Here is a 26,443-nt window from a genome sequence, read left to right on the forward strand (position 1 = left end):
TCAGCTGTATAAATGGATAACATGTAAAAATTGTAAGTTGCTCTGGGTAAGAGCGTCTGTTAAATGGCAATAAAGTAACAGAATGTACCAGCTAAGTAGCTGTAATCATAGGCTTGTGGGCCTGTTTAACACCTTACGGCACAAACTCCCTGACTCATTTTAGAGGCTGATTTGCGCTGGAGATGCACCTATAACAGCCTGTCTAAAAGGGCACAACGGTGAGGTCACAGCGGACCTGAACCTACGACAATCTGGTCCAGAACCTGCTGGCCCGTCCACAATTCCACATGCGCTCCCGACGCTCCATGAATTAGGGCTTGCCAGTCACGTTCCAGTGACGACTTTACAGCCCTTTCATCCCGTCCTCATCCAAACCCGAGCCCGAACTCGAGCGTCAAGCAGTAGCGAGCACGTCCCCAGCAGCACAGCGCTGAACAGAATGATCCGGTTATCTGTATATAGATTACAGACGTATTGCATCATGCTCTCATGCTACGGGCCGGGGGTGAGGTAGTCGTCTCTTCCCCTGAAAAATATCCCCGGAGACAAGAGCCACCGCGTTCACTTACAGCCCTCCACCCGCACAAAACAACCCACCCAGCCCCCCACCCACCCTCCCCACCCCCCCCCCCCCCCCCCACACCCTCAGCTGAACCAGATTTATTGCAGTGTTGGAAAATCCCATCAGCAAACCTTCTTACGCTCTCAATCCCATTGCAGAATTCCAAAACAATGGGCCTCAGCCGGCTCAGGGCGCCAAGGATACATCTGTGATGTCACACACCTGTCTGACACAACCAGAGGCAGGCTACTGGGGAAGGCACACGTGCATGAGGTACACAGACAACTAAGAACTGGTGTTGTTTCCCAGGTGCACACGGCTGAGTGTTTTGTGTGTGAAGTTGGCCACCTGTTGGCACTTTGAAAGACCTCAGGATTATCACGAAATGTGCGCTGTTGATGTTAGACCATGAAAAAGAGCAGATTTGTTGGGATATTCCCTCTGATCAGTGTTCATTTAGACATTTGTCCAGTTCATTTGTCCAAAATTAACCCCAGCTTTGAGCTGAGCCCTAAAGTGCAGTAATGCTTTCACGGTGTTGTTGCTACAACGTTCTCCTGCGTTGGCCTGTGTCTTTAGGGTCTCATCAAGCCCTCAGACCATCAACCTAATAGCACTACACACACAAACACACACACACACACACACACACACAGGCATGTGCGTGCACACACACGCATGCACACACACACACACATACACGTGAGGAGGTGCACATGCACACACAAGTGCAAACATTCACACAGACACACACACCCCCATGTATGGACACAATCACCCCCATCTGATGTCAGACCTGCAGCACATATCCAAAAACCCAGTCAGACATTAAAACACCCCCAGCACATACATCAATGGGTGTCTGCTATAGTATTCTTTCTGTTTAGTAAAAGCCAGCTACTGTTAGTTTGCGTGTGCACACGGCTGCAAGCATGCGTGAGGCGATAACACAGCCACCTGATCTATTTACCAGAAACGGACAGAAACGATTACATTAGACGTATCTGCGCTGCTCCCGTGATTACTGTAGCACACTGTTAAACTCACTGGCAACCGCAGCGAGTAAAGAACCAGAAGTACTGAACTGTGGATGAGCGTTCATAAACCGGTTCCAAAGTACGCGGACGGGGAGGACGCTTGCGGTCGAAATCCGGATCACTTTGTCTGAGCTGGCTCGAGACACCGTGTCCCCGCCTGACCTCCCGTTTGGTTACGGAGGGGGGAAAAGAGAGCCCCAATCCCCCCCACTCCCACGCCCCGTGACCCTCCTGTCCCAGGTGATATGCTCCTCTCATCTCAAACTGCCCGCATGAGCCGCTCTCGGTCGCTGGATTTTCTTTAGAGCTCTCCCAGAGTCTGGTTTGTATCTTTTTTACTCGTTTAGCTCTGCCCCGCCAGAGCGGACAACATCCCCCTTGGCTCTGAAGTACGCCCCGTGGGAGTCTGCCAACGAGGCCAGCCTCAGTCCCCTGCCCCCAAAACCCGCTGTTCTCTCACAATTAAGCACAGAGATGGGGATTGCTTAATTGGAGGAAAAACAGCTTCTATTTTGCTCATAAATCTGCCCCCACGACTCGGGCAAACAATCGGCTCGCGGTTCCGTTTTTGTTCGGCTTTACGTACTCCCACATGCTAACGTCTAACATGCACTGCTATTTTATTTTTTGCAGTTTTCCCAAACTGTAAAGTACGTCGACAGCTTCCCCAAAAATAACGTGTAACGTTATAACGAGAAGGCATTCGACAACGACTTTGGACGCTGTCCTCTCTAAATATCTATCTTGACAGCTTAACCGGCGTAATTTAATCTTCTAAAAACACTGTAGAGCTGACATGGAAATTTTCACCTTAAATTTAAGTGACAACAGTCTACCCTATAGGGTTTTCAAGAGTGCGATGGCACCAACGAGCAGAACAGCGTGACAGCCGCACAAAAGCCTCCTCCACAATCCTAACCTCCCGTTCAACTCTGCCTTCCTATCGGGAGATGTCGCCTGCACCGACACCCCGCGACAGGACAGTTATTTCATCCTAAGTAGGCCGCGTCTTGCAATGCGCGACCTTCCTCCCCCCCCACCCCCCCACTTTCAACGTGACAGTCACGAAGACGAGTCAAGGCCCATGGCATGACACCGTGCCCGCTAATTCAACAGACAGCGGAGCGGAGCACGACCGCCGGGCGTCTGAAGAGACGCATCGAACAGGAGGAAGGTGAGAGCGTCCGGGCTGCCCGCTGACAGTCCGCCGCGCATCGTTTGCAAGGCTCAGGAACACACACATACACACACACACACACACACAAAAACTAGGTCAGTCCATTCCACCCAACGCTCAGACCGTGTCCCACCCCGTCGAGTGCAACGCGTGCCAAACGCGCAAGTATGCACGCATATATCGGGCGAGCACACGGGGACGGGAGCCGCACGTGCCAGATAATGTGATGTCTGTCTGCATATAACAGCCAGCGCGAGGCGAGCGAGGCATGTGGAAGTGCACGGGGGTTTTTTACCTTGAGATAAAAAAAAATCCCGTCTCGATGTGGTCGAAATGCGCTGTCTTCCACCTCTTCTTCCCTTTCGGCTTGAACTTTCCCTTTCGAGCGTTTCAGTAAAAATTCCTCTCTGTGTAATAAAAAAAAAAGCCTTCTGAATATTTTTGAAGTCTGGCAAGGAGAAAACACGGCTAATTCAAGTGTTCAGCAGCTGATTGCTTAACCATCGTCGATATTTTCAGACAGCAAAAAAAAAGCAAAATGAAGATGCAGGAGAGAAATGTAAAAAACGACAAATCGCAACACGATTTATTCGGTCATAAAATATGGCGAAATAATTGGTGTCAGTTTCCAGCGAAAAGGATTATCCTTTTTACGCCTTCAGAAACCCGTTCGGAATGTAAACTTAATCTTCTACACCCATGAGAAAGACTCTTAATTTGATGGCGATAACAGCGGCGATAAAGGAAAAAAAATGTAGACATCAGCGGCTGTTAAATTCAGTACGCTGGTTGTTGCTTCTTGGATTCAAGGTGCATCGCTTATTGGCGACGCTGGTCAAGTGGTTTTTCTATGGGTGGTCGTCCTCGGAGGGTGGGAGGGGGGCGCGCTGAGAGATAGAGAGGGAGATGCCGGCGGGGCGGGGGGGGTCCCCTTCTTCTTTGCTTCGTTTCCAGCTGTTGTCTCTCTCTCTCCCTGTTCGGTATGCTCTGCAGGTCCCCGAACCTCGTATTTAACGCGATCTCTTTCTCTCTGTCTCTCTCTCTCTCTCTGTCTCTCTCGCCTTCGCCGTGAGGGGACGTGCGAGTGGTGTGGTGGTCTCCCTGCGGCCGTCTGAACGCAGGCAGGACCCGGACCCGAGCCAGCCCGTGTTTCCCCTCTCCTCGCACTCAGAGGACCAGCCCCGAGTCTGCCAGCTCAGCGCATGCTTGCAGCTCCGCCCATACACCATGGGCAGTCCCGGGCTCCCAGCCAGAGGTCTGTCTTCTCTCTGTTCTCCTCACTTAAGACACATACATACAAACGCGCTCACACGGACTCATGCACGGACACACTCACTCACGCACTCCCACTTTATTAGGTTTCGCAGTCCTCCCAACGCTTATGACTTATTTCTTAGCTACAGCTACGTCTTAACTGTTTTTAGCAGGGTGTCTATTTTTTCCCTCTACCCAGACCACAACATTAAACAGGAAATTGTTGGGCTTCTTTTATTTTTTTTCCTCCCCTCTGAAGATGTGGTACTGAAACTTAACCCGTTCATTTGTTCTTTAGGGCCAGTGTCCCTCACTGACTTAGCGACCCACTGCCTGAGCGAGAGACTGTCGCAGTAACGGTGTTTAACCAGCAGAGGGCGGCGCAGCCATTGAACAGTGCCTGTTCAGTTCATGTTTAAGATAGCGTGGTGGCGTGTAATGATGCCTATGCACTCCAGATCTTGGTATTACATTTCATTACAGTTTGCAGGCGCTCTCATCCAGACTGACTTCCAGCACAAAAGAACAGATGTGTATCCATACATGTTGAGGCTAATAAGACTCCCAGACCAGTGATTGCAATCCAGGCTTGGAGCCAGGAGAAAATACAGAGGGGTGCAACTGCAACCCACAGGGGTACAAAAAAGGTCATAAATACTATGTAGACACAGGGATATAAGTAGAATACTGGGGGTGCACTAAGGTCTGCTTGTACCCCCTATAGCACCAGGCCTGGTGTGATCACAACACTATCCAAGCCCTACCACAAGTTAACTTCTGCAACCTGACTAGGCAATGGAAGCCAAGTGTACTACCATACATCAGTCACTAGGATGGTGGGCTCAAATTCTGGGTTGGACACTGCTGTAGCAAGCCTGTCATCATAGGGTGAGGCAGTATGGACTACAAAATCTCAGCCAATCATAGTGTTCTGCTATGGGCACGTCAGAGATTGACAGCTCATGATGACCCCGCCCATTATGGGCTTCATTACATTGCATTATTGGCAGTTAGCAGACACTCTCATCCAGAGCGACTTACATCGATTTCAGTTTTTTACAATGTTATTAGTTTGGACAGCTGGATATTTACTGAGGCATTTCAGGGTTGCGTACCTTGCCCAAGGGTACAGCAGCAGTGCCCCAGCGGGGAATTGATAGCACCCGTTACATTTACATTACATTTATTCATTCGGCAGACGATTTTATCCAAAGTGACTTACAAGTGATTATGGGGTCCATGGTACTCCATTTCCCACTGCATCAGATTTAAACGGAAATATAACCGTGTGCACTGTAGATCACACACACGTTAAAGAGTAATCTAAGCAGTTTACCTCACTCTGTGTGATAGTGCTTACCCAACAACTCAATATTACAGCTGGTCCTGTAAAATGCTTATGATTTAGTGAAGAGTTCAGCGATAATGTTACATATACTTTATAACACCGGAGGGATTACGTCAGAGTTTCCCACATCTACTTCTGTTTTTTAGACTTTATGATGAAGATACGATACAGAACTTACTCACATTTTTAATACATTTGTCCTGTTTGTTGTTTTATGGCCCAGATTAATTATTGATAATGAAAGTAGTGATTAAAGTAGTTTTGTAGGCCTGACAGTGAAAAACCTCACATGAAATAAATACAAATCAGGTATGTGTCTCTTAAAAACGGGGAAAAGAAACAAACTAACCTGAGAGTAATAAATTGCATAATGCCTCGTGGATTCGGCATGTTGATGGTACTGTTTTTACTGCCAATCGTTCAGTGATTGCCAAGGAGCTGCACTCCCCGGAGCGTTTGGCAGGAGATGGAGCGGCTGTAATACTAAAAGTCACCACTAGCGGTGTGTGTGCCTCTAAAATGTTTCTGCACCTCTCGACCGCTGGGGCGTGAAGAAGGGATAGCGCGTACCTATAGCGCTTCAGCAAGTGTGTGACACACACAGCCTGCCCGCTGTCTCTCACTCCTCCCTGCCTTTGTAGGTACCCTAGCTTCGGGGATTTGCAGGCTGTACGGCAGACGTTACATGCAATTTTATAAGCCAAGTACATTTGAGCTTCATTATACACTTGGAATTTCCAATATTTATTGTGGGCCTGGATACCCACAGCTTAAAGCTTAAAAAAGGATGAACATACCATTCATGTGTGTATGTATGTTTATATAGGCTTCTTCATAGCTGCAAATAATGAGTTAGCATCAAACGATATCAAAGACAGAATAAATAATCAGATGAATAAATATCAAATGATAAAATGGTAGGCTTCACAACCAAATTGGCCAGATTACAATTACAATATAATGTTATTGTTTTTTTTTACATAACACCTACTATTATTTTTATGTATTTATTTTTTCAGCGAAGCCTCCATCACCTCCCATACTAATATCTTATGGTGGTTAATGGTGTGTCTTCAGTGTAACTTTGAGCACCACCTGGTGGCCAGAATGTTAAAATCATTATGGGTTTTCCCCCCCCAATAAATATTTAATACAGTCCACACTTACATCTGGGCAATTTATCTGCTGAGCACTCACCCTTATGAAGGGTGACTAAGCATACTGATGTAATAATATATAGTATTCAAGGAAGTCAGTTGGGGATTCGGTTCAGTTGCCTTTAGCTGCCAGCGGCTTTGCCCTTAATGTACAGCTATATTTAAGCATCATGTTAAGATGGCCATCCAAACATTTGTCTCTTTATTTTTTATTATTATTATTTATAATTTTTTTGCTTGTTTGCTTGTGAGGGAACATCTGTTTGGTAAAAAAGATAGCTATGTTACTCAGGCCCCATTGGTGGTTGGTGGTAAAGCCATGGATTACCTATATACAGGTGTATGTATGTGTGTGTGTGTGTGTGTGTGTGTGTGTGTGTGTGTGTGTGTGTGTGCCTGTGTGTGTGTTTGTTTGTATTTGCTTCACTGACCCTGACACCAATCCATCAAGGCTGAAATGTTGTTTTCGTCTCACAGTGAAATTTTTCCTGAGGAGAAAAGCTATTCGTGGACCTTTATGCTTTCTATGCCTGTGTACGACTAACAGACATTTTCAGGTATCAGTTACCCTGTAAACGCCCGCCATAACGAGTCTCGAGGCTTTTGTTAACATGGGAACGGGAGATGTGTGGTTAGTAATGCATGCTGCATTTGCTGAAATGACACACAGCAACAACGATGACACTAAGAATTCGTTCACAACACGGCATGCTTGATCAGATCCGAAGCTGTTGGGATATGAAAAACCCTTTGATTCAGTTTGATACTGTGATCCTCGAAGACAGCAAAAACGCATCCTTGTGGTTTCGTTACAGACCCGGGCTTGTTACCTGAGCGTTGCTACTTCATCTCCTGGGTACGACGCCACTGTTGTGCCTGAGGACAAGACATCGCTCTGCCTGAAAGATTTAGCCTGGAGTGCTTCAGTAAACATGGCACTGCATCAGCTGATGACTTGTCAGATTGAAGCTTCATACAAGGCAGTCTGATGAGCAAATAACTGGGTCAATTGTAAAAGTGGGAACTCGCATTAAATCAATAAATGCGTCTTACACAGTTGCTCTCTTTGACCGCCCATCAGAGCTGAAAGGACAAATCTACAATCCCCCACCCCTACCAAAAAACGAGTCATGGTGTGGAACTATAATGTTAAAAGGAGAGGATTTTTACAAACGTTTTTGTATTTACGCTCTGTACTCTTTACACACGTGGGGTGTTGTGCACACACTGCTGAGTGTTGTAAATGACACACAGCACATGTACAGTTAGCATCATCTCCTCAGTGGAAAGGACCCCCTTTTAGGAGGCTAAATTTCTCTTTTTTCCATGACATTATTGCCATTTAGCAGACACTCTTATCCAGAGAAACTTACACAGTGCATCTAATAAAGTGACATGAAAAGTCACAAAACAAGACACCCCTAACAACATATGGCATCACTAAACACACTTCTGAAGCAATGGTAAGCTGGTCAAAAGTTGGTCTTCAGCTGGGCTTAACTGAAAACAGCATTTCAAGAAAACCTGGACCAGCAAACAGCTCTTCCTACCAGATGGCTATGACAAGCCAGAGTTCTACATTATGACTATAAATTGGTATATGTGTTTATCCAAACGAACTTACAAGACAAGGTGCATATAGACCCGGAACAGGAGTGTAGGTACAGAACAGCAAGTAACAAATCAGTGACAAAGGATCAAGCTTCAAATCATTTTAGTCATTCAGAGGAGCTAAAAAGCTGGATTCTAACTGAACCATGAGAATGTCCAGGGGAGCATGGAACTATGGAACTTTGTATACAGTTAAGGCAGCATGTGTAGAATCACTGACTGAACCTGTTTTATTGTTTGCTTTTGTGCCTTTCCAAAGGAGCACCATACACCAGTTTACAACCTATTGTTTCCCAGGGAGAAGAACAGGGAGAAGGTCAAGGGATGTTTGCAGATCAAATATATGCAAGATGATTGTTTATGACAGAAGGTGACCTACACCTGGCAAGGAACTATGCCTTGTGATAGGACTGGGGGAAGGGCGCATCCGTCTCACGGTGGACAAAGGAAAGGAGGGAGGTTTCATTCCTAGAAAGTAAAACTAGTTCATCAGGTTTGTCTAATCCTTTGTGCCGAAGTCTTACACAACAGCAAGTCAAACTCAAGCCCGCCAAGTTCCATTTTTTAAAAGCAGAACTCTTGCCCCCCGACGCTAAGGCAGGTGGCGGAAGTAAAAATGAGCGTGCATCAGTGTTGTGTCATTTTATTTGTGCAACTAAAGTTGCTTCTTTTTCTTGTTCATTGATGCGTTATAGATCTTTCGTCAACACAAAAATTCTGTATTAGCCTACATTACTGGCATTTAGGAGACGCTCTTATCCAGAGACTCTTACACAGATTACAGTTTACATGTTATCCATTTATACAGGTGAGTATTTATTGAGGTTAATTCTGGGTTAAGTACCTTGCTCACCGGTTCAGCAGCAGTGCCCCAGCTGGGAATCATACCAGCAACTTTTTGGTTACAAGCCCTGCTCCTTAGCACTATGCTACACTGTCGTCCCACTTCAGTAGTTAGATATTGTGGTGAGAAGGGGTGGGTGGGGGACTGAACCATGACGGGCAATACTGCTACCAAGTTCAAAACTAGCAATATCTGTCAATCTGCCTGACATGTATGATGACTATTCAACATTCATCATGGCAGTGTAGCAAATCCGGCTAATGACCAGGCCATGATTCCCGATGGCCCTTTTTTTAGGGTGTAGAGAGGTCACAAGAGAGAGAAACTCAGGATGTGAAGCATCGGTTGGCCCCTGCTCCTGTGTACAGCAGAGTAGCACAGTGGTAAGGGGCAGGGATGTTAAAGAAAGGTTGCTGGTTCAATTCCCTACTGAGGCACTGCTGTTGTACCCCTGGGGCAAGGTGCTGAATATCTAGCTGTATAAATTGATAGCATGTAAAAATTGTTTCCTGTGCAAGTCACTCTGGATGAGAGCGTCAGCTAAATGACAATAATGTAATGTAGCCTCATCTTTCACCTGAGTTTGTTACCCAGGTAGGCACATCCCACTCTGATACAGATACGTGGCAAAGAAGAATGCGAGAGCCGGTCCTGGTCTCCACACGCAAGTGAAGTCTGACAGCGTCTGGTTCAGATCCCCTCTCAAATCTACAATATACCACTCCTAAGCTGAACAGCAACGTTCCCCTAATTCACCTGCAGTGCATTTCTACTCACACATATTCCACATACATGCGATCTGTTCAGTAAGAAAGGGAGAAAAATTGTGTACCGATGGTCCAATTTGTGGTTGCATCCCTGTAAGCCTTGAAGTAGGCGAATATAAGATAATGTGAAAAGCCTGTTGAAGCTGTTAAAAGGGCAAGACGGCATTGCTTGTTTTCATTTAGTAAACCTGGGAGGGAAACGAAGTATTTTTCTTTTCCTCTGAGCGCTCTTTCTCACGCGCTGTTATTAAACTCGGCTCCTAAAACCGTGATTTACGTCTTGTTGATCCCTATGTTCCGTCATTCAGAAACCGCACTGTGGTTGCCAGTCACAAGAGCCACCGGAGAGCTTTGTATTCAAATTTACTGTAAAAAATACTGTACGCATGTCTTCTAAACATTTAACTTAAACACGTTTATCCACCTTTTCCCCCAAGAAAAACAAACACGCTTCTAGTCAATTTTCAGAAACAACGCTTTTTTTATAGGAATATGAAATTCAATTCCCGACGACCTGGTTTACGACGGGATTTCCAGGAAGCGTGTGTCGTAAAATCAGAGACCGCCAGTGCTACATTCCTATACGGGTGAAGTCCTGCCGAACACGTTTCCGGTTTTGTTACTACCACTCCCATTTTGTGTCAGTTTGTTGCGCAATTCGGAGCGGTCCTATTCGACAGCGCGGGAGTTTGCTATTAGGCAACCCTGTCTCTCTCTCTCTCCCTCTCCTCCTACTTCGGTACACCCAAAATGGTGTACGATGTCAGCCTCTCCCGACACCGCTCCGCTCTGCCCCCCAAGTTAGCGAGAGCAGTTGCCGTTTGCCGCTGCCAAATCGTCAGCTGATGCGGCGTGTTGCTTAGATAGGAGACTCGTGCTAGCCCGGCTCCCGCTTGCTTTGAAAATTGCGGGACCCCGTTCAGATTTCCTCGCCCCGGTTTAAAAACCGAAAGAAAATGCAATAAAAAGTATCAAAAAACCACCGCACAGCGTGTCCATTCATAACAACCACACGTCCACCCTTACCGTGTACACTGCAGACTAACATACGTCGCTCGATTTTTCGAGACGCTCGCTAGGCAATTACTGAACAGATCTGTCTGTATGGCAGCGCCTAAAAACATAGCCACTGTTCGCGTTTGCGTGTAGCGCTAAAAAAAAAATCCACTCCCTTGTTGGCAGGTTTAAATAGTCCTTTGTTTACATGCAATTCCCTACTCTGCGGAAGGAGGCTTATGGTTTGCCCTGTGATTCCTACCAGCTGTTTCCCGCCTTGAAAGACATCCGATCAGCTGCAAATACACACACACGTACATGCAGAAAGAGAGGGAGGAGAAAGCGCCACACACACACACTCACTGAGGGAACCCCGTCAGCTGGAAGTAGAGTATGATTACAACTCCGAACAGTTCCACTGCATATGATGTGGTATAGCCTGCGAATTTAATGCGAGTATCCCGTTTTAACAATAACGCTCACACTGCAAGGTGGAAAAGAAGACTGTGCGTGGAGGGTGAAGTAGGAAAATAACAGGAATCGGAGTACCCAAAACTGGAGAGAAAAGCATGGAGTATTACATGGTACCAGCTCAAAAGGTGCCCTCCTTACAGCATTTCAGGAAGACGGAAAAAGAGGTGATCGGGGGTCTGTGTAGGTGTGTATGCACTGATTTTATACACCGTATATCACTGGCGATTTCTGTTAATTAGCTAGCTGGCTGCCTGCTCCGTTTTTGACGGCTAGGTTACCTGCAAAGCGACGGCGGTGTGGCAGCATGCTTGATTTGATTTGTGTTATTGTGTGCAGGAGTGATGCCCCGAAAGGGGGACTCGTATTCGCTACCGCGATCGGCATAACTGTGCTAATTGTGTTCCGGAAAGATCAACGTTGGTTTGCCTTACGTTAGATTATTGTTTGTAATGTTAATTTCTCTGCGAATTCGATACAATTTTGCGTCCAGCAAACACAGCCGGACCACGTGGTTTGTTAAGCACCACGCTGCCGTCGTGGGGCGGCTCTGCAAGATTCCAGCATAAAGATGGGGGTTTAGGTTTAATTTCTCACAGATCTTCCGCATTTGGCGCTACTGTTTTTTGACAGAGGGGGTTCCGTCGGGTTGTTGACCGCGTCTTGTGCGGCGTTTGCAGCGGAGTTCCGTTCAGACGGTGCGGCTTTCTGGGGGGTTATTGTTACGCGGTACTAGCTAGCTAGCAGGCTGGAAGCATTTGTGGGTAGTGCGGCCATGCTTGTGGCGTGTGCTGAAATGCTGAGGGATCTGGCGTCTTGGGCTTTTCTAGTAACGTTTTATTCCTTCCCCTTCACCAAATAAACGTGTGTAAGAGCGTCGTAGCCCCCCGCCGGGCGTGTGCTCAAAACCCAAGGTCAGATAAATACGTGTGCGCGCTCGACGCGAGCCGATCTGCGTCTGCTATCCCGTATCCCCTAAGCGCTGCCATGCTGCCTCACGGGCAAGGAGAGGAAGCGGAGTCGCATTGTTCTCAATGGCGAAGGGGGTGGCGGAGCACTAGGATAGGTTTTGTGTTTTTTGTTTGTTTTTTTTTAACGTTCCGCTGGTGTCGCACTCCTCGCTAAACCTGAATTAGCCCGTTGTTGCACTACCCCGGGCGCATCTGCTTTTTAGAGACGGTTTGAAGGGGGGGGAAGAGGAATTAAGTGGTCTTTTTAAATAAAAGGGGGTGTGTGTAATTCTCGACTAGGCCTGCCCGTCTGCTCTCCTCGAGGAGGAGGCGGAGGGATAAGAAGCGAGATGCACGCGCACCCGTCTAGGAAATGTAGTCCTGTTTTTGAAAGAGGCGAAATGGATCATGGGATTTGGAGGAAGGTACTGCGAATTCCACACGGGCTGTCCGTGCGAATCGAGTAGTCGCAGCTAGATGGTAGGTAATGTCCTTTGTGTGTAACACGAGGACTGCGAAGCAGGCGGTGTAGATTGTTGAAGTATTTAGGCAGCTGAAACAAGTTCGCCCGACGTTTTCCTGCACACAGTGTCACCGTTCGAGTGTGTGTGCAAAGTAAATGTTTGAACAACCTCCGTCATTTGAGGTTTTAAGACGTACGTACAGCTTACAAAACGTACGTATATGCTACAAAAAATTCTTCATATCACAAATACATTAAATTGCACTTCGTTCTATTTATGCTCTTGAATCTTGATTGAGAGAAAAAAAAATGAATCAACGTTGATCATGAGGCAATGAGTGAACATCATTTTAATTGAGCATGGTTTGGTCATGGAGTAGGCTAGTGTCGTGAGTAGTTTCCTATCCTGTGAGTATTATAGAGGTAGAACTAGAGGTTTATCATAGTGTTTTCTGGTTTTAAAAAAAACATGTCTGTAAATGACCTATAGGTTGTGGATGTTGTAAACCTGTAAGCTACTTTGTTACATTGCTGTCAAGAGTGACTTACATAGTGTGCAGTTTTTCATTTATACAGCTGGATATTTACTGAGGCAATTGTGGGCAAAGTACCTTGCCCAAGGGTATAGTGGCAGTGCCCCAGCCAGGATTCAAACTGGCAACCCTTCAGTGGCAAGCCCTGCTCCTCACCACTACGCCACACCACTGCGCTAGGTATGCGCGTGTGTCCGCATCGTAAGCGGTATGATGTCACCGGCTGTGTCCAAACCCGGGGCAGCATTGAGCAGGCTGAAAAGTTGCCCTGCTGTCCGTGTGTTGCGGAGCGGGTTAAAAACCACCGGCCTCTCACGGCACTGATAAATGCAGCAGCAGCAGCGTTTGCAGGGTCTTCTGCTTGACTAGGATTTATCCCAGAATCCTCCTGTGTCGGGGTGGACATTAGGCTTCTGAACAGGTTTGTGCAGAGAGGGCAGGGTAATCCTGCTCTTCTCTCCTGCACGCTCCCCTCCCTCCCTCCCTCCATTTCTCTTGTGCCGCTCGTGTAGTCAGGGCGGCACTGGCTGTTCCAGCCAGTGTGTGGCTGACTGGCACACATGCAGGTGTTTGTGTTCCTCATTATACGCGCCGCTGTACCTTTTGCTTTGTCAGTTGCTGTGGACAGAAGTGTCTGCCGTGTGACTGAGTGTAAATGCCCGTAGTTGTCTCTGTCTTCCTTTGCTCCCGGCTGGGAGGCCTGTACGGTGCAGTGTCATCCTGGCAGAAGGTTCACTGACCCTGCACTAATGTTACCTTGGAAGTACATAGCAGTATTGAAAACGTATTTCCGCTCACCCATTTCATTACATTGCTTTATTGTCCTTTAGCAGACGCTCTTACGTAGCAACTTGCACAGGTCACGGTTTTGTCCATTTATATTGTTGGATTTTTATATGCATATGTACACAAATGGTGTAAATTGTTTTCACCCCAGCTGTGGGTGGAGTACCGTGCCCAAGGGTACAGCAGAACTGTGTGGAATCAAACCAGCAACCTTTTGGTTAACGCCCCTGTCCCTGACTGTTACACCACACTGCTGCCCATGTCTCCATGTCTTCAGCATTGTCAGGTTTGTCACCTAAAACAAATGTTGGAGTTTACCACTTCAGACATGCTTCACTCAGAATATCTAGCCTTTGCAAACACAGTGGTAGTTTATTTAAGTTTGACACTGAAATTGCTTTGGCATTGTGGGCTCACCAGATGAATGTAACCAAGGGGGTAAAAAAATAGAAGACAAGCTTTATCACTCATCAGAAGCAATGTCAATTCCTCCTTTTAAGGTCCAAGATCAGTCTGTGACTCACTACAAAAATAAATAACGAAGAGCACTGTCAGCTCAGAGGTTACTTTTTCATTGCCTTGGCCTGTCTGGCTCTCCCATTCTCTGTCTGCCCAAATGTAAGCGCTCTCCTAGTACAGGTAACATTTTACATTTATTTATTTAGTAACGCCTACCACTGGTGGTGGGGCCTGACGCACAATTCAGATCAGAAGAGGTCGTTTGACGCAATTAACGCAAATTAGCAAAACAGTGTCATGTAGGAGGACGAGGTGGACTCACCGATCGGCAAAGGTGCATGATATTGCAAAGATATGCATTTCGCTAGTTGCAGTAGCTGCCTTTTGGGCGTTAAGAAGAGTGCAGACCATGTCATTCCATAACCAATCAGCTTGCTCCCCAGGTGTCCGCTTTGTGTCTAAAAATAATACACTGACCTCTAATCAGTGACCTCTGTAACTCCCAGGGTTGGTTTAGATTGTTGCTTGTATCTTACAAAAGCTGGAATGAAAGTTATTCTTTTTTGTTTTTGAAAGCTGTGTTATACATTAAACTGTGAAGTGTTACCAATCAGAGAGCCAGATGTCTTAATAGCTGCATATTTCTTAGCGATTTTAGTTCTGACCCATTTGGGAATGGATTAGAACTCTGGTAGAGTGGGCCAAGGTTCCAGCTAAGTCAACATTCCACAGGGCATTCTGTGTGGGCTGAAGGAGATCAGAGGAGTCTGTTTTACGGGCAAATTGTAGTACCTGTAATACTTCCATGCTATTTTCACAGGAATTTTCCGCTTGTAATTCATAAAAGATCACAGCCAGGAGGGTTTTTTTCCCTTTTTTCGAGCCAGAGTTACTTTCACTTTAGTAGGACGAGGAAAGTGATTTTTATCACCAGCCAATGCGGTGCACCATGATGTTTTATATTAGTTTGGATGTTGAGCATGGTAATAATTGTATTCTGAAAAAAGTCGAGAGCCACTTGAAAATTAAACCCACAGGAAGTGTTCATTACTTTACGTTATTTAGCAGACACTCTTGCCCAGAGAGACTTGCGTAGGTTACAGTTCTTTACAATGTTATCCATTTATACAACTGTATTTACTGGATATTTACTGAGGCAATTGTGGGTTAAGTACCTTGCCCAAGGCTACAGCAGCAGTGTCCCAGCAGGGATTGAACCGGCAAACCTTGCGGGTACAAGTCCTGCTCCTTAACCACTACGCTACACTGCCACCCCCAGTTGGATGAGGATGTTGAGGATGAGATGGAGAATGGATAGCCTAAACAGACCAAATAGTAATAATACTAGTAATTATCATTGTTACTATTATGGATGGCCTTCTACAAGGCTGAAGGTCCTCTGTCCGCAAACACTACGTTTTGTTTGGTGTGTTTTTTTTCATTCAGAGCTGAAGCTTAGGGGACCTGAATTTGTGTTTGAAAGCTTCGCTGTAGTGAGGGCTGAGTTGGTTTGTGGTCGTCCAGCCTCTTCTCCTGAGGTTGTGTTATGTTAAGAAGAGCCCTGTTATCTACTGTCTGAACATGACTTCCTAAGAAACTGGGCTATTGGCCAGGCTGTGCTTTCCATTGTCCTTTTCTCAGGGCATAGCGAGGTCAGACGTGAGACAAACTCAGGACATTAAGCATCGCTTGGGGTCCCTGCTCCCGTGTGCGGCAGAGTGGCGTAGTGGTAAAGGGCGGGGCTGAAAACCGAAAGGTCGCTGGTTCAGTTCCCCTCTGTTGCACCGCTGCTGTATCCTTGGGTAAGGTACTTAACCCAGAATATCCAGCTGCATAAATGAATAATGTTGTAACTTTTGTAAGTCTCTCCGGAGAAGAGCATCTGCAACATGACAGTAATGTAACGTGACGCTGCTGCCTCTGAGCCAGGAGACAAGAGCAGGAAATGATAGGACAGTGTCACACGATGTCATGAAAAGAATGTCTACAGGAAGCACGTGTAAAAAAAATAAATAAATAAATAAAATAAAGATGAGCACAGAAGGAATTTTATAAAGCTCCCAGTCAACATGGGATTATAAAACAGAGACCAGACCAGCACGCTGTATGGACGTTTTGCCAAATCCTTCCTCAAGGGAATGCTGACATGCACATAACGGAGTTTCCAGAATGCACATGCACTTTATTGTAGGTACCTGCTTAATTATGGGCGGCAGTGTAGCATAGTGGTTAAGGAGCAGGACTCGTTGCCGGTTCGATCCCCGCTAGGACACTGCTGCTGTACCCTTGGGCAAGGTACTTAACCCACAACTGCCTCAGTAGATATCCAGCTGTATAAATGGATAACATTGTAAAGAACTGTAACCTATGTAAGTCGCTTTGGATAAAAGTGTCAAATGAATAAATGTAAATGTAAATTACTTGCCAATCTATGTCCATAAGCATTGTAAATCATTAGAAATAAATAATGGTAGCCCCTGTTTATTACTTTTTCCATTGTACAGTGACTCCAGTTCATAAATAATGTATGGGCTCCCAAAGGAATAAACTGCACAAAGTTGGAGGTGTGTATTGGGTCATTCCTTGATGACATCCCTGTCCTTATTGGTTCACAGACAAAGCAGACATTGTGACACGTAGGTTTCTGCTCCCAGCACGGACCAATCACGATCCGTGATGTTTCTCAACCAACAGATGACTGACAGCTGGCACAGCAAGTGATTCCAGTCCAAATCCCCACTGCCTTCTCTATGTCTATGCACTTGCTCTTGCAGCTGTAGATATTATTAATTCATAGATGTTAGTTGTATCTTGCTTTGATGGCCTCACGAGCAGCTCTGGGTAAATAATCATAAAATAGATTATAACTAATAATTCCAGTCATTTGCACTAATGAGGTAATTAAGACACAGTTGGAAAGAAGACCAGAAACCCATTAATCTCCATGGCAACGCACTAATATTTCACTCTGGAATATTGATAATAATTAAAAGAGCAGCTGTGCCATAGTGCATCTCAGGACCTGGGTCTTAGTGATGTGAGCTCAGCTGGCTTGTGATATTTTTTTAAACATTTCATCACAGTGGCGCTCTCCATTAATGTCATTTAGGCTCACTTTCGATGGTAAAACAAACCTGGCACCTGAAGGTCAACAAGGTGAGCCTTGTTGAGATATTATCGAAACGGCAGTATTTTTCATGCCATTTTCAATGCCACACTTTGGAAAGTTCTCCATGTCTCATGAAAGTTTAGTCATAGTTGGACGTCAGTATTCTTAATAACGTAAATTTGCCATTAACACGACATACATTATTGTTAATTGCAAATCACAGTTTTCCCCGTTTAGTCTACCTGATAGGTGTATGTATCACCACACCTGTGATAATTAGGTCGTTAGAATACAGAGTCGTGGGCCTCTGTATTCCCATTGTGAGTCCAGGGAGCATCAAGCTCACCATGGTAACGGACCTTTCTGGAAGGTTGAGCTGTACTTAGGGAGTGCCTTGGTGTGACGGACTCACTGCAAGGCTTTGATCCTGTGTGCTTTAACAGCAGAGGGTAACGGGGCCACAGCACAGATGTTCTCTGTGTTGAAAAGGTGTGGCACAGGAAAGGAGTTGGGGTGTAAATGAAAGGGTGGTGGGTCAGCCCCCCTGCTGGGGCGCTGCTGCTGTACCCTTGGGCAAGGTACTCAACCCAGAATTGCCTCCGTAAATATCCAGCTGTATGAACAGATAAAATTGTAACCTATGTGTGGGGCTCTGGGTAAGAGCATCTGCTCAGTGACAGTTCCGACTAAGGCATTCGGCTCTCTTTGTCTTGCATTAAAAAGGCTCCGTCTCGCCCTCATTCTTGAAACTGTCGCTGTTCTAATTTGCCGGCTCCTTACGAATACAGGCAGGCGGCGTGGTCCAAAACCAAAGCAATAGTTAGCGTGGCAACGGAACTTCCTAAACAAGGAAGAACACAGGCCGGAAGGAGTGTATGAGCCCAATGTACTACACCGGCAGTGCAGTGTGGTAAGTAGCAGGGCTAGAAACCAAAAGGTTGTTGGTTTGATTCCCTGCTGGGGTATTGCTGTTGCACCATTGGGCAAGGTACTTAAGCCACCGTTAGCCTCAGTATGTACCCAGCTGTATAAATGGATAATATTGTAACCAGGATAAGAGCGTCTGCTAAATGACAATAATGTAATGTCTAGTGATGATGTACAATACAAGGCCTCAGCAGGTGTTAATTAACACTCCTCCAGGGGTCCTCAACCAGATGCAGTCAGTTTTTCTTTAAGTTTGTCCATGTGGCTTTGGTGATTAGTTAGATGTAGAGAGATGTGGTTTTTGAGTGGCTCTTAGACTTGGAGACAGCATCGTATAGAACAGTCATTGCACCCAGAAATATGATGTGGCAGTATTTTGGTGCAACTGCATTTGCAAACGCAAGGTTGCCAGTTTGAATCTCAGGTTGGGGAGCATCCGTTGTTGTAGTAGAGCAAAGCACCTGATTTAAATCGCCTTTTGTGTATGCGTGGCAAAAATCAAAGATGTATGCCAAGGAACTTATTAGTGTGTAATCCTCAATGATTATGGCAATGTGTTCACATAAACCATAGAAATATGTATGACATCACATATTATTGCCAGATGCAGAATGCAGTTCTTGTAAATTTGTTGTGGTAATATAAAGAAACAAGCACACAGAAGGAGAATTGGCTGCATCAGCATTTTGATGTGTGGATGTCTGACACGGGAGAGTTCGAGCCTCAGCCGTCATTAATTTTCTATGCTGCAAGAGTGACAGGATTCAAGTCTCTTTGCCAGGAGGTATCATTTACACAGAGAGAAGTTTCATTCTGTGATTGGAGGTCCTTTGATTATTCAGATACTCCCTCGATCGAAAAGCCCGTTGCTGATTTCAATAGCTGTGTTCTGTCGTTAAATTACATTACAATGAATGAATGTTTTGCATTACATTACATTTGTTGAATGTAATGTCGTAAGTGTGACGTGCCTGATGCTGCGTCCTGGGACGGATCTCTAACTCTCTGTGACCTGATTGGTTCCCTCCCCTGCCTCCTCCCCGCAGCCTGGCGAACATCCCCCTGACCCCGGAGACGGCGCGGGACCAGGAGCGCCGCATCCGCCGCGAGATCGCCAATAGCAACGAGCGCCGCCGCATGCAGAGCATCAACGCCGGCTTCCAGTCCCTCAAAACGCTCATCCCGCACAGCGACGGAGAGAAGCTCAGCAAGGTGAGGCACTGCACCCCCAAAATACCACACCCCAAAACGCTCATCCCGCACAGCGACGGAGAAAAGCTCAGCAAGGTGAGGCACTGCACCCCCAAAATACCGCATCCCAAAACGCTCATCCCGCGCAGCGACGGAGAAAAGCTCAGCAAGGTGAGCTACTGCACCCCCAAAATACCGCACCCCAAAACGCTCATCCCGCACAGTGACAGAGAGAAGCTCAGCAAGGTGGGCCACTGCACCCCCCCAAACACTCGACCCCAAAACGCTCATCCCGCGCAGCAACAGAGAGAAGCTCAGCATGGTGAGGCACTGCACCCCCCCCCAAAATACTGCATCCCAAAACACTCATCCCGCGCAGTGACGGAGAAAAGCTCAGCAAGGTGAGGCACTGCACCCCCAAAATACCACACCCCAAAACGCTCATCCTCCACAGTGACGGAAAAAAGCTCAGCAAGGTGAGCTACAAAACCCCAAAATACCGCACCCCAAAATACAGCACCCTGCAACACTACAGCACAGCAATGGAGTGAAGCTCAGCAAGGTAAGACACTGCACCCCAAAACACTCACCCCTCACAGCGACAGAAGCTCAGCAAGGTAAGGCACTGCACCCCAAAACACTCACCCCTCACAGCGACAGAAGCTCAGCAAGGTAAGGCACTGCACCCCAAAACACTCACCCCTCACAGCGACAGAAGCTCAGCAAGGTAAGGCACTGCACCCCAAAACACTCACCCCTCACAGCGACAGAAGCTCAGCAAGGTAAGGCACTGCACCCCAAAACACTCACCCCTCACAGCGACAGAAGCTCAGCAAGGTAAGGCACTGCACCCCAAAACACTCACCCCTCACAGCGACAGAAGCTCAGCAAGGTAAGGCACTGCACCCCAAAACACTCACCCCTCACAGCGACAAAAGCTCAGCAAGTTCAGCAACAGCACACAGAAAAGCTGCACCCAGAAAGCCTGATGAAGAGTACTGCTCCCCCACTCTGCTCCCCCACTCTGCAAACACTGTGTCCCAAAACTCTAGACCCCCGGTGTACAACACAGTAGTGTATTTCTATCTCTGAGACCCTGAGGAGGGGTTACCATTAGCTGATTGCAGTACGGTGTAGTGGCAAGGAGCAAGAGGTTGCTGGTTCGATTCCCTCCTGGGGCACAGCTATGGTATCCTTGGGCAAAGGACAAAGTGCCCACAACTGCCTCAGTAAAGATCCAGCTGAATAAGTGGGTGGTATTGTAATCTGTGTAAGTCGCCCTGGAAAAGAGCATCTGCTAAATGACGATAATGTAGCGTAATGCAATGTAATGTGACGATGGGTTGGGTGACTAAGACAGCTCTGTCCCCTCGTGCAGGCGGCCATCTTGCAGCAGACGGCGGAGTACATCTTCTCCCTGGAGCAGGAGAAGACCCGGCTGCTGCAGCAGAACACACAGCTCAAGCGCTTCATCCAGGTGAGGCCAGGCTGTTCTGGGGTCAGCCGCTGACGGCCATCTCCTGCACTGGAAGCGTAACGTCTGGTTTTCCAACGGGGGGTGATGGGGGTGGCGGGGGTGGCGGGGGTCAGCCAAGGTCTGGAGGAAGGAGGGATTTATTTAGCCGCTTAAACACATTCATAGGGGTGGAGGGTGGCTAGACAGCCAGATTTAGACAGAGGCTGATTGGGAAGTCTGCCAGGACATAGAGGTTAACAGTCCTTCCCTTTAACAAGCCCACCACTGGTCAGAACTCTGGATTTATGTCCCCTGTGGAAGATGGATTAAGCCTGTCCCTGGTTAGAGTCACGCCCTTGAGCACAGGGGGGGGGGGGGTGCATTCCCTCAGGTCCCACCTTCCTACTGAACATGTACCTGCTGCCAGACTCACACCTGAGGTCAGCATTCATGCATGAGGGTGAGGGTGGTAAAGTTACTGTTCAGGTGAGCACATCCCAAACCATGCCAGGTTTCTACCCACCCTGGTGTTACTGTTTTGACATTTGAAGGACATTAATATTTGGGGACAAACACTTGGGTTTCAGTGTGACTTCACAATTGATAAGTCAGCTTTTGTTGTAATTTGTCTCTGTTTAATTTATCCAGGTTTTTCCTGTTGAGTTTAGAGCATCTCTTTTTCAAGAGAGACCTGACCACAGTCCTTCTCCCACAGTAGCGTGATGTGTGTTTAGATACTCCGAAGAAGAGCTTGTCTTAGTTTTTTGTTGTTTAAATAGGATGATGATAAGCCCTGATATGCAGTTGCTATGTAAATGAATGTTTTTGTTTGACACCGATTTTAAATTAATTCTGGATTGAAGTTTTTTTTATCCTGCAGTACATCCATTAGCTCAGAAAGGAGTGAACATGTGCTGTCTTTCAGCAGGAGTTCAGCGGCTCCTCCCCCAAGCGGAGGCGGGCGGAGGAGAAAGACGAGGGGATTGGTTCCCCCGACATCCTGGAGGAGGAGAAGGCGGAGGACCTCCGGCGGGAGATGATCGAGCTCCGGCAGCAGCTGGACAAGGAGCGCTCGGTCCGCATGATGCTGGAAGAACAGGTGAGAGAGGGAGGGTGAGGGAGGGAGAGGGAGAGGGAGGAACAGGTGAGAGAGGGAGGGTGGGAGGGAGAGGGAGAGGGAGGAACAGGTGAGAGAGGGAGGGTGGGAGGGAGAGGGAGAGGGAGGAACAGGTGAGAGAGGGTGGGTGGGAGGGAGAGGGAGGAACAGGTGAGAGGGAGGGTGGGAGGGAGAGGGAGGAACAGGTGAGAGAGGGTGGGTGGGAGGGAGAGGGAGGAACAGGTGAGAGAAGGAGGGTGGGAGGGAGAGGGAGGAACAGGTGAGAGAGGGAGGGTGGGAGAGAGAGTGAGAGAGATAGAGAAGGAGGAATAGGTGAGGGAGAGGAACAAGTGGGGGAGGGAGGGAGAGAGAGAGAGGGAAGAACAGGTGTGGGAGAGAGGGAGAGAGGGAGATAGAGAGGAACAGGTGAGAGAGAGGGGGGGAGAGGGAGAGGGAGAGGGAGGAACAGGTGAGAGAGGGAGGGTGGGAGGGAGAAGGAGAGGGAGGAACAGGTGAGAGAGGGAGGGTGGGAGGGAGAGGGAGAGGGAGGAACAGGTGAGGATGAGAGAGAGACAGAGAGAGAGGGGGAGAAAGGGGGGAAGAACAGGTGTGGGAGGGAGGGAGGGAGAGAGAGAGTGAGAGAGAGATAGAGAAGGAGGAATAGGTGAGAGAGAGGAACAAGTGGGGGAGGGAGAGAGAGAGGGAAGAACAGGTGTGGGAGAGAGGGAGAGTGAGAGAGATAGATAGAGAGAGGAACAGGTGAGAGAGAGGGGGGGAGAGGGAGAGCATGGGGGCATAAGGAGAGAATAGGTGAGAAAGGGAGAGAGGGAAAGGAACAGGTAAGGGAGGTAGAAGGGGAAGAAAAGGTAGGGGAGATGGGGATGATCATATGAATGAAAAAGGAGAGTGTGAGCAAGAGAGAGATTTTATCAGACCTGATTTAAGCTACATTTCAACATGGCTGTCATTTTTACAGTGTTTATATTACCTCCAAGGTAAAGCTTGGCCCAGGCTCACTTTCCGACACCGTACTCAATGTACAGAAGTAGGCGTGTGTGTCACACACACACACACACGCTCTCGGAAACAGCCAGTGAAAAGAAATGTCTTAAATTAGCTGCAAGCATGAGGGAGAGCCTGCCCTGATGCATTCACTGAGTGACTGCTGCTTTTATTGAGTCGTGACTGCTTCGGCATTGAGCTTCTTTAATAGCTGCATTCAGTGGATGTGCCGGTGAAGAGATCTATTCTCAGACAGAGACAGAGAGCCACGCTGCACACAGTTATGCGTAATTCTGAGCCGAGACGGTGTGTATTATCACACCGTCGGGAAATGGCCCTTAAAGCTAAACTTACAGCTCACAAATCAGCTCACGAGAAACCCTTGAAAACCCTTTATCCTGAAATCGCCATGTTTCAGATAATGTTAGAATCAGAATCGGAACTTTATTCGCCAAGAGCAAGTGTACGAGGAATTTCTCTTGGTGAAGGTGTCAGCATTAAAATATAAATGCAACAGAACTATACAATACAAAACAATACAACAGGGGTGTCCAAACCTCTCCTGGAGGGCCACTCGTCCTGCATGTTTTAGATCTCTCCCTGCTCCAACACAGCTGATTCAAATGATCAGTTTGTTATTCAGCAGCTTCAGGAGTTCATAACAAGTTGATCATTTGAATCAGCTGTGTTGGAGCAGGGAGAGATCTACAACATGCAGGACAAGTGGCTCTCCAGGAGAGGTTTGGACACCCCTGCAATACAATAAATACAGTACAATACCATTAAGAAACTGTGCAATGCCGTTGCTTATGTACCTTTGTGCAATGAGTTTTGTGCAGACAGTTTTACAGTTCCGTTGTGGGATCTATTATTGCAGGAACTTAACTCAAATGGCACACGGGTACCGCTGGAGCTGCTGGTATAACAGGAATGCGATTGGTGCCACAGAAGTGAGAGTAGAAGCATAGTCATTCTGTCTTCTTCGTCTTCTCCCCCTGTCTTTCCTTAGTGTTCAGCTCGTCTCCCACACAGGCAGCTTTAGATAAACGCCATGCAGACAAGGAATAAGCAAATTTCCCAGCACTCCTCTGTGATGCTGTGTCACCAGCAAGCCTTATAAGCCCAGATCGAGGAACAGTTGATCTCGGACTCTGCAGGAAAGGATTCCGGGGGGGCGAGTACACCAGCAGAAATTTTAGCATGGTGGCAGCGTAGCATAGTGGTTAAGGAGCAGGACTCATAACCGAAAGGTTGCTGGTTCGATTCCCCATGGGGGACCACTGCTCTTGTACCCTTGGGCAAGATACTTAACCCACAATTGCCTCAGTAAATATCCGGCTATATAAATGTATAATCATGTACACCTGAATGTGGCCAGGTAGATCGCAGCGATTTAAGAGCCTATACATTACACTGGAAAAACTGGTGGCAGCGTAGCACAGTGGTAAGGTGCAGGGCATGTAACCAAAAGGTTGCTGGTTTGATTCCTCAATGGGGCACTGCTACGGTGCCTTTGTGAAAGATACTTAACCCAAAACTGTGTAAGTCACTCTGAATAAGAGTGACTTACACAGACTTACTCTGGATGCTATGTACATCCAGAGTAACTTTGTACAGAGTCAATGAACCTAGAAATGATAGTAGTGGTGGGGGTGAGATGGGTACAGGAACAGGGGTGACTGTTATACGCATGTGCTGCGCCGGATTCTACTTTAGAGCCGCCCCTGTGACAGAGTTTCTTTATCACTGGTATGTAGGCAGCGCTGATTAGGTCAGGCTGGTGCTGAAGGATTGTGGTGGGCTGACGGGCATTCCTCACCTGTGTCTGCAGGTGCGCACTCTGGACGCTCACCTGTACCCGGAGAAGCTGAAGGTGATCGCCCAGCAAGTGCAGGAGCAGCACGCGCAGACGCAGACGCAGACGCTGCTCCGGCTGCAGCAGCTGCACGAGCAGCAGGAGAGGGAGCAGACCCCGCACAGTCCGCAGGTGAGGGGAACGCCAGAACACACACTCATATACGCACGCACGCACGCACACACACACACACAGTCCACAGGTGAGGGGAACGCCAGAACACACACTCATATACACACACGCACACACACACACACACACACACACACACACAGTCCACAGGTGAGGGTAATGCCAGAACACGCACACACACACACACACACACACACACACACACACACACACACACACACACACACACACGCGCACACAGTCCACAGGTGAGGGGAACACCAGAACACACACTCGTGTACACACACACACACACACAGTCCGCAGGTGAGGGGAATGCCAGAACATATACTCATACACCCATACAGCTGCACATAACCACACACATAGATGCTCACCCACAAACACACAAACACACACACACACACTCACACACACACAGTCTGTCGTCTGCTGAGTCCCTGACTGTCTTCCAGAAACATCTGAAGACAGCTCTTCCGTTCCTAAACACTACCCTCCTAAAGGAACTTCTCATGACTCAAACATTCTCCCACTAAACTATAAAGTAAAATTATAAAAAAGTAATGTAATGGTTTAACACACTAGCTTTATGTGCTAGTTTGTACCTTGCCTGGCCAACCTTTGAAACTTGGTCATGCAGTGCTTCTAATATTGTTGACTCTGTATGGTTTTTCGCTTGTGTTGTATTGTACCTCACTTGTAAGTCGCTTTGGATAAAAGTGTCTGCCAAACAAATAAATGTAAATGTAAATGTAATGTAAGCCAGATATTCATGCTTTCTTTTTGCCAGCCATGCAGTACTCTTATTGTCCACTAGAGGGTAACAGACAACATCAGAGTGGATCCACTGATGCAGTTTCTCAATGGAAACTGTGTCTTGGGTCTGGTTATTTTTGTGACATTCAATAATAACCTAACTGTTTCACTCCCTCTGAATGATGTGTATCTCTCTCTGAACAGTGTCAGTCTCTCACTGAATATCATCCTGCTCTCTCTCTTCGGTGTGACTCAGTCATTGACTCTCCCTTGTTCTGCTCCCCCTCTCAGGTCCTGGCCCCTGCCACGCCCCCGGCCCCCACTCACCACCCCACGGTTATCGTCCCCGCCCCCACGTTGCCTCCCCCGTCCCATCACGTCACCGTGGTTACCATGAGCCCAGCCTCCGTCATCAACACAGTGTCCACGTCACGGCAGAACCTGGACACCATCGTGCAGGTGAGTTGCAGGACCCTAGAGCACACCTCGCCTATCATACGGCTG

General features: G+C 47.4%; 1 protein-coding gene across 4 annotated transcripts in view; it reads left to right on the forward strand.

Moving 5' to 3' along the window:
- Nucleotides 1–3,099: 3,099 nt before the first annotated feature.
- The window catches only part of LOC118783965 (transcription factor AP-4-like), a 25,067-nt gene continuing 1,723 nt past the window's right edge, over nucleotides 3,100–26,443 (forward strand). The window contains exons 1-6 of one of the 4 annotated variants that reach the window (XM_036537940.1): nucleotides 3,100–4,031; nucleotides 19,498–19,663; nucleotides 21,021–21,119; nucleotides 22,024–22,197; nucleotides 25,028–25,183; nucleotides 26,231–26,398. In XM_036537940.1, the coding sequence (XP_036393833.1) occupies nucleotides 3,979–4,031; nucleotides 19,498–19,663; nucleotides 21,021–21,119; nucleotides 22,024–22,197; nucleotides 25,028–25,183; nucleotides 26,231–26,398 (816 nt within the window). In that variant the 5' untranslated portion in view covers nucleotides 3,100–3,978. Of the gene's footprint in view, nucleotides 4,032–11,105; nucleotides 11,412–19,497; nucleotides 19,739–21,020; nucleotides 21,120–22,023; nucleotides 22,198–25,027; nucleotides 25,184–26,230; nucleotides 26,399–26,443 lie in introns of those variants that run through there. The other 3 variants (XM_036537914.1, XM_036537922.1, XM_036537931.1) reach the window with 3 other exon arrangements.

This window comes from Megalops cyprinoides, chromosome 1 (assembly GCF_013368585.1).
Source record: "Megalops cyprinoides isolate fMegCyp1 chromosome 1, fMegCyp1.pri, whole genome shotgun sequence".
Classification (NCBI taxonomy): Eukaryota; Metazoa; Chordata; class Actinopteri; order Elopiformes; family Megalopidae; genus Megalops; species Megalops cyprinoides.